Here is a 13,081-nt window from a genome sequence, read left to right as displayed (position 1 = left end):
TGGTATTCAGTGTGTGGAACAGTCTCAGAAGAGAATTTAAGAAACTGGAACATGGCTTACAAGGGTTTGAGATGTTGCTATTAACAAGAGAAATAAAACAAGTCTGAGATGTAGCTGTCAGGCACTTAAGAAGCGTCTCTAGTGGGAATGAACTTCCAACTTCATGGAATAAAAGTCTTTATCTACAACACAGCAAAGGCTTACAAAGGTCAAGAACAAAAAGGTCGTGCCAAAAATGAAGACAAACGTTTTAATCAAGAAAATTGTCAAATCTCTGTTTTCATAACTATATAATAAGCAACCTTTGTATTTCAGTCAATTAAGTTCTTTGGGTCATATATTAAGTGAAATTTTCATTCCTGCAGAATCATCACAACAAAAACTAGACAAAACAAATAAAAAACCTAGACATTTTTTGACAAAACAAATTCCAACTTCATAAATATATAGAAGTCAAACAAAATGCTGTTACAAACTCCAAAGAGCAGGCCAATCATAATTCCTTGATCCCAGTAACTTCCCATTAGTTCTATAACAAAAGTTTAGAGAGCAGAGAAAGGGTCAGAAGTTTGGTTTCCTCATCAAATTATTTATCTAAATTGCACTAAGAAGTAATAATAATCAAGTAAACATTGTTTCTTACATTTTTCCACAAAGGAAAAAAACATTTGAAAAAATTTTAACAGAAAATATAAAACAAAGTTTATATTAAACAGAAATCTAAAAAGCATTTCCTGAAAACTATGCTTATAACCAAGAAAATTTAGCTGTGAATAAATTCTCCACTCAGTTGTTAAGTGGGTCACTCAGTTTCCTGTGAGAAGTGGCACCCAAGTCAATTGTGATTCCAAATGTTAGAGAAGACCTTCTTCACTGAGAAGTTAAAGTAATTTGTCTACATGCTTAAAAACGAGCAGAATTTAAAGTATTCTGGTTCCTGCAGAACCAGAGACTAATGACACGAAGAACTTACCAGGCTGACTGGTGACTAAGTGAGACAAATGACACCTGTTAGGAAAAGGACTGTGTTCAAAGAATATAGACAGAACTTCACTGTCATCTTGTAAAACATCAAGATCTGAATGCGCTATAGGAAATGAAAAATTTTTGATGTCTTAGTGATGGCTCCTGTAAAATTATGAATAACGCTGTCCATGGCACTGTATATATAAATAAAATGAATTTAATTCTGAAAAGAGATCAGAAGTTTGTTAGAAAAGCCTTGCTACACATGTATAAATATAATAGGAAGCTTCAGAAAGACTGCTCTGTAAGATGTTGGTTTCTCATCCCTTACCATACCCCCCACCCCATTTAGATTCTTTAGCCATAGAATTGGCCTGCTGTCATTTAAGCTATCTACATTCAAGAATACAAGATGTTGTAAATCAATCATTCTCCCCTCCAACACCAGGGGTTTGCCCAGCTATCAGAACCACCATTCTAGGGGCACCTGGGTGGCTCAGTCGGTTAAGCGTCTGACTTCAGCCCAGGTCATGATCTCGTGGTTTGTAGGTTCAAGCCCCGCATCCAGCTCTGTGCTGACAGCTCAGAGCCTGGAGCCTACTTCGGGTTCTGTGTCTCCCTCTCTCTCTCAAAAATAAACAACAACAACAAAAAAAAGAATCACCATTCTTTTGGACTTATGTAATAAACTTTGTCTTCTGGAACCAAATCATTTAAATTACAAAACACAGAGTTGCAATATTTTCCTTTGGAAAAGGCACTGACCCTAGAAGTCAGCAGATAAGGGAATTTGAGGCATGTGACCATAGACAAGTCAGTCTTTCTAGGCTTCAAATTTCTTCATCTAATATCAAGATGTAGATCAAAACTCTACAATTCTAACTCTCTAGGTTAGACAGAGTCTGACAGTAAGCAAAAGCCTCTAGTTAGCCTCATACCTTAAAATGGGCAACTGGCATCTCAAATGTTTGCAAGTTAAAGGGTCAGTCCAGGCATGGCTGACTGCAGTGAGGAGGGCCCCTTTTGATATCCCGTGGGGTGTTTTTAGATGGAAGACAGGTATTGGCTACAAGCCACTGGTTTTAAAACCTGAATGGCTATTAGTAAAGCTACTCCTTCCATCCCTAAAGAGTTTATAACCAGAATTTTCCTTTATGTTCTTATACCCATTCCTTCTCACACACCTCAGGCCCCCACATCCCAGTCAACACTTCTTGGGGACCTCCATCACTTCTAACAGATCTTTAACAACAAAAATACAGGGGGCGGGGTCTGTTCTAAGTATATGTGTCAACCAATCTTTAGACAATAAAATACAGTTAACCCTAAACTACAGAGCAGCTACCTATTGTTTTAACATCTCTTATTGTTATCCCTGCCCATATACATAAATCTATTTACTCATGTTCAAATGATCTACTAAACTTTGTTGATGTGTTGGGCTATTTTAGTTAACTACCAAGCAAAACCCACCTTATGGCATAAACAAATTGGCAGACTGGCTGTCCCAGTCAAAGTCAAGTAGTCAAAATATGTACAAGCCTCTCCGAGGCTCATTCTTCACTCTGCTCACTCAGGATGTTAACTATTAATTGCCAAATAGGCTTCTTTCAAAGTATACTGACACGTGTTAGAGATGCCTCTGTCTAAATAATCATCTGGCCATTTGCAAAAGGATGGGAATATGAAAGAGCCTTAGCACAGTGATTCTGTAATCCCCATCAGGTTACCCAGTATTGACAGAGTCCCTACTGGTAGCTCAGTGCCATTACACAGAGTTACAGTGTAACCGACGAAATATATAAACATCGCTTCTACCAGATTCACCTCACCCCAAGCCCAATGACTGCCCATCTGGAGAAGTCAAGTATATTATTCACACTTGGTTTCTTTAAAGGAAAAATTCTAAGAAGTGTGATTCTAAAATGAATCTTCTTCTTTAGAAACAAGCTGTGGATAATTACCTAAACCTACAATGAAAACCAGAACTTTTCCAGTTCATATCACAGTTGAGTAGGATATTTAACTGGTCGCTGACCCTCCATATAACTTTTCAACTGTCTTCTCCAATAAAGATGTCTGATATAAAATCACAAAAGCCCAAATGGGAACTTGCTCTTTCTACTAGGCCAGCTATCGTGATGTTTCCAGATTATTATTTTTGTCAATTAGAATATCATTCTTAAAGATATATTGGAATTAAAGGTGAATCTGGATTTTCAAATTTTATTGCATTAAATATGTTTTCTCTTAAGTTTTTAAACCAAAAGCCATCAGTATTTAGAGACTTTGGGTTTAACTTTGTTTCACGATTCTTAATCCTAAGAAGTTCCAGCCAGTAATACTCTAAATTTACTCTCATCTCATTCTCTTCCTCAGTGGACATTTTCCTGATTAAGTACTTGAGAAGAAGAGAAATCCTGTATTGTAGAGAGAGAGAGAAAGGAAGTAGGGGCCAGCTCTGGCATTTAATGCCGAAATAGGAGGCCTAGAAGAGGGGCTAGAAAGGTGAAACTCTAGTTATAAGTAGCACACCAGTAATTCACAGCTTTCTCAAATTTTAATTCTAAGAAATGATTCTGTATTGGATTTTTTAAACTTGGGGAGAAGTCTAGTATTTTACCACAAAGAATTAAAATTAGTATCACTCACATTCTTTAATTTCACCTTTCAGTCTCTTGTTTGTTCTTGACGGTTCATTCTATGAACTTAACAAAATGTCCTATAGCGTTTCCCACAATTTGACTTCAGAGAGCATCATGTTATACAGATGCTTAAACAGTACCCTCCTGAATGACTACCACCCAGGAGCTCCTGGGAACCGTGAGTCCTACAGGGAAGGCTCAGTCAGCTAAGTGTGAACAACCGGTCTCTAGAATTGCATTATGAGTCTTCAAGAAACTGCCTGTACTGAAAGACAGCTTAATTTTTTTAATGTGAAAGTTCTTTCACGACCAAAGCCTCAGGATATGGATTTTCTCACCGAGCCTAGCATTTTAAAGAAATGATAATGGTAAGAAGTGGAGCTCTGCATTATCTCCATGATCTAGAAAATTTCAAATGAGAAAAAAAAAAAAGCAGCCTTACAATTCAGACATCCTTTTTCTGAAGAATCAGAGATCATTTTTGTCTTACTAAATATGGATCACAAGACATCAGTTTTCCAGTTTTCATTTATCAGTCATGTTATGTACAAGAAAGACATTTATAGAAACACACACACGAATTCCTTTACACTACATTAAACTGAGGTGAACAAAACTATAGGGAAGAAACACTTAATAAAAATTAAAACATTAAATATCAATACTTACACAACAAAGTGGACTGTTAGCATAACACAGCTAACATACAATCACACAGAAAGACATAAGCGTCAACTATCAAAATACCGTTTTGTCTCAATACCGCCTTATTTTGGCCTTGGGAAATCACCAAGCCCTAAAGCACCTGGCTTATTGTTTTCTCCTCGACTTCCTCCCTCAAGTTTCCATCCTTTTCACACTGGGGTACCAATGTAGGAGGCTCCTGGATGTGGCCAGCCGCGCAGCAGCTCCTAAGGCGGCAGTGGCTGTACTCCGGGGAATGTAGAGCTTCTGGGAGATCTGGTGCTCAGGAGACAAAATCAAAGACAGCTGGTCCATGGCTCCGTGACACTTGTCTTTGAACACTGTAATAGCATGGCTACTAGAAAAATCATTCTTCAGGCGCTCTGGAGAGCTCTCCACTGAAAAAGAAAGAAAACACAAGTCTTCTCAAGGGGTTCTCATACTCTGCCTTCTCTCTCCCATTCTAGTTCTTTATTAACGTGTGTTACAATCAACTTCTGTTACATGGTGACACCTTCTGTTACGATCAGAGATGAGCCTGGGAAACCAGTCAACAAATGGAAAAGAAATGAGGGTGGAGAGTCATGCACTGAGATGAAGTAAATCCTTGTCAGAATGAGGAGAGGGAAAGAGAGGGGGGAAACGTACTTATGAACAGGAAGGGAAATTTTCTTTCTAGGACACGATAAAAATAAGTTGGATATGATTCCAACTCCAGGGAGGAGCCCTTAAGCTCCCCTATTTCCATCCGGCAATGAACACAAGTGTATCCCACGGGTGTTTTCTATTGCCAAAGTGGCTCCAATTTGAGACTGTGCCAATGTAAAAACAAAATTGACCAAGATGTTTGTAAGAAGTTCCAAAAACCAGTTATCAGCCATAAAACAAATTCCTTAGGAATTAGTTTCAACTATGAAGAAAGAACCTTTTAAATGAAATAAATTCGCTGGGAACTCCAATGCCAAAAGTTCTGAACAGCAGGAAGGGATGCCAGGCATTCTCACGCGTCTACTCCAGGCCAGCGCACCCGTTTACCGCCTGCTTACAATGAGAGAAGGCACTCTGATGCCAGCATCTAAGCAAACACACTGCTTCCTTCAAGAAAGCTCTGCTTTAGTTTAGAAAAAAAATCTAGGTGAGCTAAACAATGTCCATCATCACAAACACTTCCCAAACTGCCACCGGTATGATTACATTTTGTAAAGCACTGCCCTAGATTTTAAAAACACATATTTCAGGAAATCTAGAGAAAATGCAGGCATAATCAGTACTTTATTCATCTTTGCATTTTTAGCATCTAACATAGCAGCATGTGGCATATGTTCTGTACATTTGTGGTGAATTACGTTCAAAAATTTGAGAGTAAAATTCTGATCAAAAAGTTGTAATTAATGCCCACGAGAGGGGAAAAGAGCTGGTGCATTCAAATAAAAACAAGTGGTTTTACACAAAGTTTTGGTGAGTTCAGATTTTAAAAGGGATAAAGAGTAGTGAAACTTCTGCTTCCGGACATAAGGTTAATTCAACAGGAATTGAAAAACAGTCTCTTCTGCCTTAAACAACTGGAAAACTGGACAAAATGTATGAAACAACAGCTTTTATACACTGAACAGCAAGCATGCAAGATAGTAATCCCTGAAAGAAGGGAAACAAATGAAGTGAGCTTTACAAGGGCCTCAGCTCACTGCTAAGATGATTTCCTGGCTTCAGTACAAGAAGGGAGAATCCAAACTGAGCCTGGAGATCTTACTGGGCTGAAAAGACAGAGTTTAGAACTCATGGAGGCCAAGCTGCCTAGAATTTGTGGGAGGAAAGTACCAGAGAAGAAGCAGATGGAAATCTGCAGAGAGGTCCCTTTGAGTCTTAGGCTGGCTAGTGATCTGGCTCAGGCACGTGAGGAGACCATGAGGCCAAGGAGAAAACCATCCTGAAAGGAACAGGCAGAACAATCATTGTAGCTTCTGGGCAAAGTAGGTCGTGTTCCCACCAGACAGAGTGTAAAGAAATCCTAACATATGGAACATCTAGTCCTATCTCTACCCTCAGAATGGTACTGCCTAAATAGCAGGGCCAACAGACTAAAGACTTTTCTAGGCCAGCCTAATGAAACCTAAAAGAAATGCAAAAATGATAAAACCAATTTCAGGTGATTAAACTGCATCTTCCCCAATCCCCCCCAACCAATTGGTGGATGGGTGGATAGAGAAAGAGAGAGAGAGAGATACACACAGAGAAGGAAGGAGAAAAGAAGGAGAGAAGGGGAGGGGAGGGAAAAGAAAAAGAGGCCCAGTCAATAATGTAAAATTCAGTGTCTGCCATATAATAAAAAGTTACCAGATGTGCACAGAAGAGAGAAAAATAGGACTTGTTCTCAGGAGAAAAAGCAACAGGTAGAAGCCAATTCAGCAATGACACAAATGACAGAAATGGTACACATGCCAGAATCACAAGGAAAGGGTATTAAAATAGCTTTTCTAAGAGTACTCCAGGTATAGGGGCAACTGGGTGGCTCAGTCGGTTGAGCGTTCAGCTTCGGCTCAGGTCACGATCTCACGGTTTGTGAGTTCAAGCCCTGCATCGGGCTGTGCTGACAGCTCACAGCCTGGAGCCTGTTTCAGATTCTGTGTCTCCCTCTCTCTCTGCTCCTCCCCTGCTCGTGCTCTGTCTGCCTCTCTCTCTCTCGCTCTCTCTCTCTCTCTCAAAAACAAATAAACATTAAAAAAAATTTTTTTTTTAAAAAGGGTACTCCAGGTGTACAAGAAGGCAGAGAAAAACACATGTATGATGAGGAAAAAAAAAAAAAAAAAAAAAAAAGATTTAAAAAGACCCAAACCAAACTGGTAGAGATGAAAAATACAATTTCTGAGATGAAAAATATACTGGATGGGAAAAGAATATATTAATCACTGAACAAGAAAAGGTGAGCACCATTAAGAGACAGTAATAGAAACCATCCAAAGACTAGGGAAAAGAAGTGTACCAGTAGGTGTAGAAAAAGTGACCTATCGTATATAATGTGTAAAACTGGAGTTAAAAAAAAAAGGGGGGGGGGAGTGACAGAAAAACACATTTGAAGAATAATGATTGAATTTTTTCCAGATTTAATGGCAACTATAAACTTGGAGATCCAAGAGCTCAATGAACTCTATGCAGAAGAAATACAAAGAGAACTACACCAAGCCACCTTATAATCAGATTGTTGAAAATCAGTGATGTGGGAGAAAATCTTAAAAGCATCCAGAGAAAATAACACATTACAAAGGAACAAACACAAAAATGACAACAGACTTGACATCACAGTGACAAGCAAAGTGACATCTTTTAATGCAGTGACAAATTTACCAACCTATGACTTTATATCCAGAAAAAAACTTAAAGAAATGAAATGAAATGAAATAAAAATAAAGGCTTTGCCTAATGTGAAAGAACTGAGAAAAGACATCAGTGGCAGACCAGCACCACAAGATATGTAAGTTCTTCAAGCAAAAAAGAAAATAATGCTGGACAGAAACCTGGACCTACAAAGGTGTTGATAAACGACAGTCTGTGGGCCAAATCCAGCCTACCTACCACCTGGTTTTTAATAAAGTTTTATTGGAAAACAGCTATGTTCATTCGTTTGTGTATTATTTATGGCTGCTTTGCTTTCCTAGAAACTCACACACTACCCAAACTGAAAGAGGAAGAAATAGGAAATTTGAACAGACCCATAACCAGCAAAGAAACTGAATCAGTAATCAAATCTTTCCCAACAAACAGGGGGCCTGGGTGGCTCAGTCTGTTAAGCCTTGACTTCAGCTCAGGTCATGATCTCCCAGTTCATGAGTTCGAGCCCATGTTGGTCTCGGCGCTGACAGCACAGAACCTGGAGCCTGCTTCGAGTTCTGTGTCTCCTGCTCTCTCTGCCCCTCTCCGTCTCATGCTCTGTGTCTCTCTCTCAAAAATAAATACACATTTTTTAAAAATTAAAAAAAAGTCTCCCAACAAACAAAGGTCCAGGGCCAAATGGCTTCCCAGGAGAATGCTACCACACATTTAAAGAAGAGTTAACACTTATTCTTCTCAAACTGTTCCAAATAAACAGGAAAGGAAGGAAAATGTCCAAACTCATTCTATGAATCATTACCTTGATTCCAAAACCAAAGACCCCACTAAATTACAGGCCAATACTCCTGGTGAAACTGGATGCAAAAATTCTCTACAAGATACTAGAAAATTCAATCCAACAGTATACATTAAAAGAATTATTCACCACAATCAAGTGGGATTTATTCCTGGGCTACAGGGCTGGTTCAATATTTGCAAATCAACCAATGTGATATATCACATTAATAAAAGAAAGGATAAGAACTATATGATCCTGTCAATAGATGCAGAAAACGCATTTGACAAAATACAGCATCCATTCTTGATAAAAACCCTCAACAAAGTAGAGATAGATGGAACATACCTCAACATAAAACACATATACAAAAGACCCACAGCTAGTATCAACTTCAATGGGGAAAAACTGAAAGCTTTCCCTCTACATCCAAGAACAAGACCAGGTAGTCCATTCTCACTTTTACTATTTAACACAGTACTGGAAGTCTTTGCCTCAGCAATAAGACAACAGAAAGAAATAAAAAGGCATCCAAATCAGCAAAGAAGTCAAATTTTCTCTATTTGCAGGTGACGTGATACCCTATATAGAAAACTCAAGACTCCACCAAAAAAAATTGCTAGAATACATGAATTCAGCAAAGTCACAGGATATAAAATGAATGTGCAGAAATCTGTTGCATTTCTAGACACCAATAATGAAGCAGCAGAAAAAGAAATCAAGATACCTGGGAATAAACCTAACAAAAGAGGTAAAAGATCTGTACTCTGAAAACTATACAACACTTATGAAGAAACTAGGATACAAAGAAATGGAAAAACATTCTTTGCTCATGGACTGGAAGAACAAACATTGTTAAAATGTCTATACTACCCTAAGCAATCCACACACTTAATGCAATCCCTATCAAAATACCAACAGCATTTTTCAAAAAGCTGTAACAAACAATCCTAATATTTGTATGGAAACACTAAAAGATCCCAAATAGCCAAAGCAATCCTGAAAAAGAAAAGCAGAGCTGAAGACATCACAATTTGGGGCTTCAAATTATACTACAAAGCTGCTATAATCAAAACAGTATGGTCCTGGTACAAAAATAGACACGTATATCAACAGAACAGAAAACCCAGAAATGAACCCACAATTATATGGTCAATTAATCTTCAACAAAGCAGGAAAGAATCTTATCATTGGTCAAAGACAGACTCTTCAACAAATGGTGTTGGAAAAACTGGACAGCAACATGCAAAACAATGAAACTGGACCACTCTCTTACATCATACACAAAAATAAATTCAAAATGGATGAAAGACCTAAATATGAGACCTGAAACCTTAAAATCCTGGAGAAGAACACATGCAGTAAGCTCTCTGACATCAGTCATAGCTCTAGATAAGTCTCCAGAGGCAAGGGAAACAAAAGCAAAAATAAACTATTGGGACTTCATCAAAACAAAAAGCTTCTACACAGCAAAGGAAACAATCAAAAACCTAAAACCTCCTTGAATGGGAGAAGGTACCTACCTGCAAAGTGATGGAGGGTAAAGAGTGTACTTGTGATGAGCACCAGATGACGTATGCAAGTGGTGAATAACTATATTGTACACCTGAAACTAATATTATAACATATGAAAAAAAAATCTCAATAAAAACTTTAGCAAGCTTTGTGTAAATTTACATTAATCCTAAAATTCATATGGAAGGGGCTCCTGGGTGGCTCAGTCAGTTAAGTGTCCCACTCTTGATTTCGACTCAGGTCATGATCTCCTGGTTCATGGGTTCAAGTCCTGCATTGAGCTCTGTGCTGACAGTGCAGAGCCTGCCTGCAATTATGTCTCCTTCTCTCTGCCCCTCCCCAACTTGCGCGCACGCATGTTCTCTGTCTCTCAAAATAAATATTTAAAAGTAATAAATAAAATTCATGTGGAAAATGACCTAAAATAGCCAAAACAATCTGATAAAGAACAAAATTGTATGATTTCATGACTTATAAAGCCACACTAATCAAGGCAATGGTATAAAGATATACAGACTACTAAAACATAATAGAAGTCTAGAAATAGACCCTCACATATACAGCCTGCTGACTTTTGACAAAGATATCAACGCAGTTTAAAAGTGAAATGACAGCCTTTTCTTTTTTAAAGTTTATTTATTTATTTTGAGAGACAGACAGACAGAAAGCCAGGGAGGGGCAGAGAGAGAGGGAGAGAGAGAAAGAATCCCAAGCAGGCTCAGCTCAGAGCCCAATGTGGGAGCTCGAACCCATGAATCATGAGGTCATGACCTGAGCTGAAATCAAGAGTCAGATGCTTAACTGTTGAGTATCCCAGGTGCCCCAGAAAGGACAGCCTTTTCAAGAACTGGTGCTAAAAGTGAATATTTATATGCAGTCAAAATAAACATTAATCCTTATATCGCACCATAATAATAATAAGAATAACAATACAAATAGTAACTCAAAAATTAACAAATTGGATCACAGATCTAATTGTAAGACCTAAAACTAGAGAACTTTCATATGAAAAAGAGAAAATCAGTTACTTGGGTTAAAAAAGATTTCTGAACAGGACACAAAAAGGTCAACCTTTACACTAAGAAAAAAATCAATCAGACTTCATCAAAATGAAAACTTTTGCTCTTCCAAAGATGCTGTTAAGGAAATCACACACTTGAAAATATTTGTGATGTATATATACATATACACACACACACATATATATATATATCTGAAAAAAGCTTTTGTGTCAAGTATAATTTTTACACATCAATGAAAAGATGATAATTTAATAAAAATGAACAAATATTTGAATGTGCAATTTACTAAAGAAGATATACAGATTGCATGTAAGCACACGAAAAGACGGTCAACATCACTGGCAAAGAGGGAAATACAAATTAAAACCACAAGATACCATTACACACGCACTAGAATGGCAAAATTTTAAGACTGATAATATCATGTGTTGGCAAGGAGATGGAGCAATTGGAACTTTCATATATTACTGGTGTGAATAAAGAATGGTACAGCCACTTTGGAAAACATTTTGGCAGTTGTTAAGAAGTTAATCATGTAATGATCATGGGAGCCAGCAATTCTACTCCTTGGCGTGTACTGAGTATGCGTACACAAAGAGCTGTATGGGAACGTTCACAGCTTTTTTCATAATGGCCCAAATCCGGAAACAACGCAGATGTCTGTCATGTAATGAACAAATTATGCCATATCCATACAATGGGGTACTACTTAGCAGTAAATCAGAACGAACTTCTGGCCTTGGCAACAATATAAATGAATCTCTAAAACATCCTAAGTGAAAAAGTTCAGACTTAAAAACTATACACTGTATGACTCTCTTTCTATGAAATTCTAGAAAAAGGAAAGTAACATGTCAGGAACCAGCAAGCAAGGGGAGTGAATGACTGCAGACCAACAGACGGACGCGAGGAACTGGTGGAATTGCTTTATATCATGATGGTGGTGGTGGTGGTTACAAGACTGGATACATATGTCAAAACTCACAGAACTGTACACGTCAAAAGTGGCAAATTTCACTGTCTGTAAAACTGACTCCCCCAACCAAACTGCAAAAGAAAAAAAAAAAAAAAAAAAGGAGTGGAAAAATAAAAGGGAACAATTGAGCCCAGAATAACGTAAGGACTTGAGACAAATGCTAAAGTCAGCAATTTTTCAAGTTATGTTCTGGAAAAGATAAATGATGAACCACCGTTATCTGTCAATTGTATGTAAACCTACCTGAACCAGAGTGTTTTTCTGGGGAATCCAATCCCGTAGGGGTTGCGCTGAAGGCTGCTGGGGGTAGCTGGGTTTGCTTTGCCTGAGTCTGAGTGCTGCTGGGCTCAAACTGGCTCCCTTCTGCTGACTGCTGTGACTGGATAAGAGAGATGTAGAACTCTTCCAATTTGGGCAATGTGGAAGAGTCTGAAGAACTCTCTGAGCTTGACTGCTGCAGTATGGGAAAAGTAGGGCAAAAGCATGAAAGGTAATTGTTAGTATAACAGGAAGAATTAACCCTGTTTTGGATCCTTATATACAAGACAAATATTTTTCATATCATAATTAATAAATGACTCACTTTTAAGAACCTAGATACTCTCCAGAAGAAACAAGTCCTTTTCTAACTTAGTGACCATCAATTCAATCCATGAAGCATTTACTGAACACATGTTATAAGCAAACATGGTACCGCCTGCTGCCACACAGAGCTAAGGAAGAGTGGCAGGAAATGAGAAAGTGCACACGGCAGGCACACTATCAGGCACAGCGTGAAGTTACTTGCACGTGCTTCTTCCTTTAAACCACAGTACAAGGCACTAGCTTAGGTGTTAGGTCTTCCTTACTGTGAGTCCTTTAACTTAGCATAATGCTTTTCACAAGAGGCTAAGTTATCCAAGGTCAACAAGTAGGAGACAAAGCAGAGACCAGAACTCAGCCCAGTCCATGTTCTCTATGCCCCACCTGCCCACCTCCTAGTAAGATAGGATCACTGTCCCTAAACTCACAGTCCTCAGTTAGGAAATAGCGTATGTGCTGCAGCGAGCCACGAATGGAGGCATTACCTGCATAGAACATAAAGTAGTTAAAGGAAGCCTCCTCAGAAGAGACAAAACGGAGCATTAAGAACTAGGATTTGAGAGAAAGAGATGAACATCCCATATGGAGA

At 38.4% G+C, this 13,081-nt stretch overlaps 1 protein-coding gene across 2 annotated transcripts in view; it reads right to left on the bottom strand.

Moving 5' to 3' along the window:
- Positions 1-236: 236 nt before the first annotated feature.
- The window catches only part of TDRD5 (tudor domain containing 5), a 98,972-nt gene continuing 86,127 nt past the window's right edge, over positions 237-13,081 (bottom strand). For both annotated transcript variants that reach the window (XM_060643662.3, XM_060643661.3), the window contains exons 17-18: positions 12,154-12,364; positions 237-4,693 (exon numbers count right to left, since the gene is read on the bottom strand). In XM_060643662.3, coding sequence (XP_060499645.2) covers positions 4,449-4,693; positions 12,154-12,364 — 456 coding nt within the window. In that variant the 3' untranslated portion in view covers positions 237-4,448. The remainder of the gene's footprint in view (positions 4,694-12,153; positions 12,365-13,081) is intronic.

The sequence above is a fragment of the Panthera onca genome, chromosome F1 (assembly GCF_046562875.1).
Source record: "Panthera onca isolate mPanOnc1 chromosome F1, mPanOnc1 haplotype 2, whole genome shotgun sequence".
NCBI lineage: Eukaryota > Metazoa > Chordata > Mammalia > Carnivora > Felidae > Panthera > Panthera onca.
This window is presented reverse-complemented; position numbering and strand designations above follow the sequence as displayed.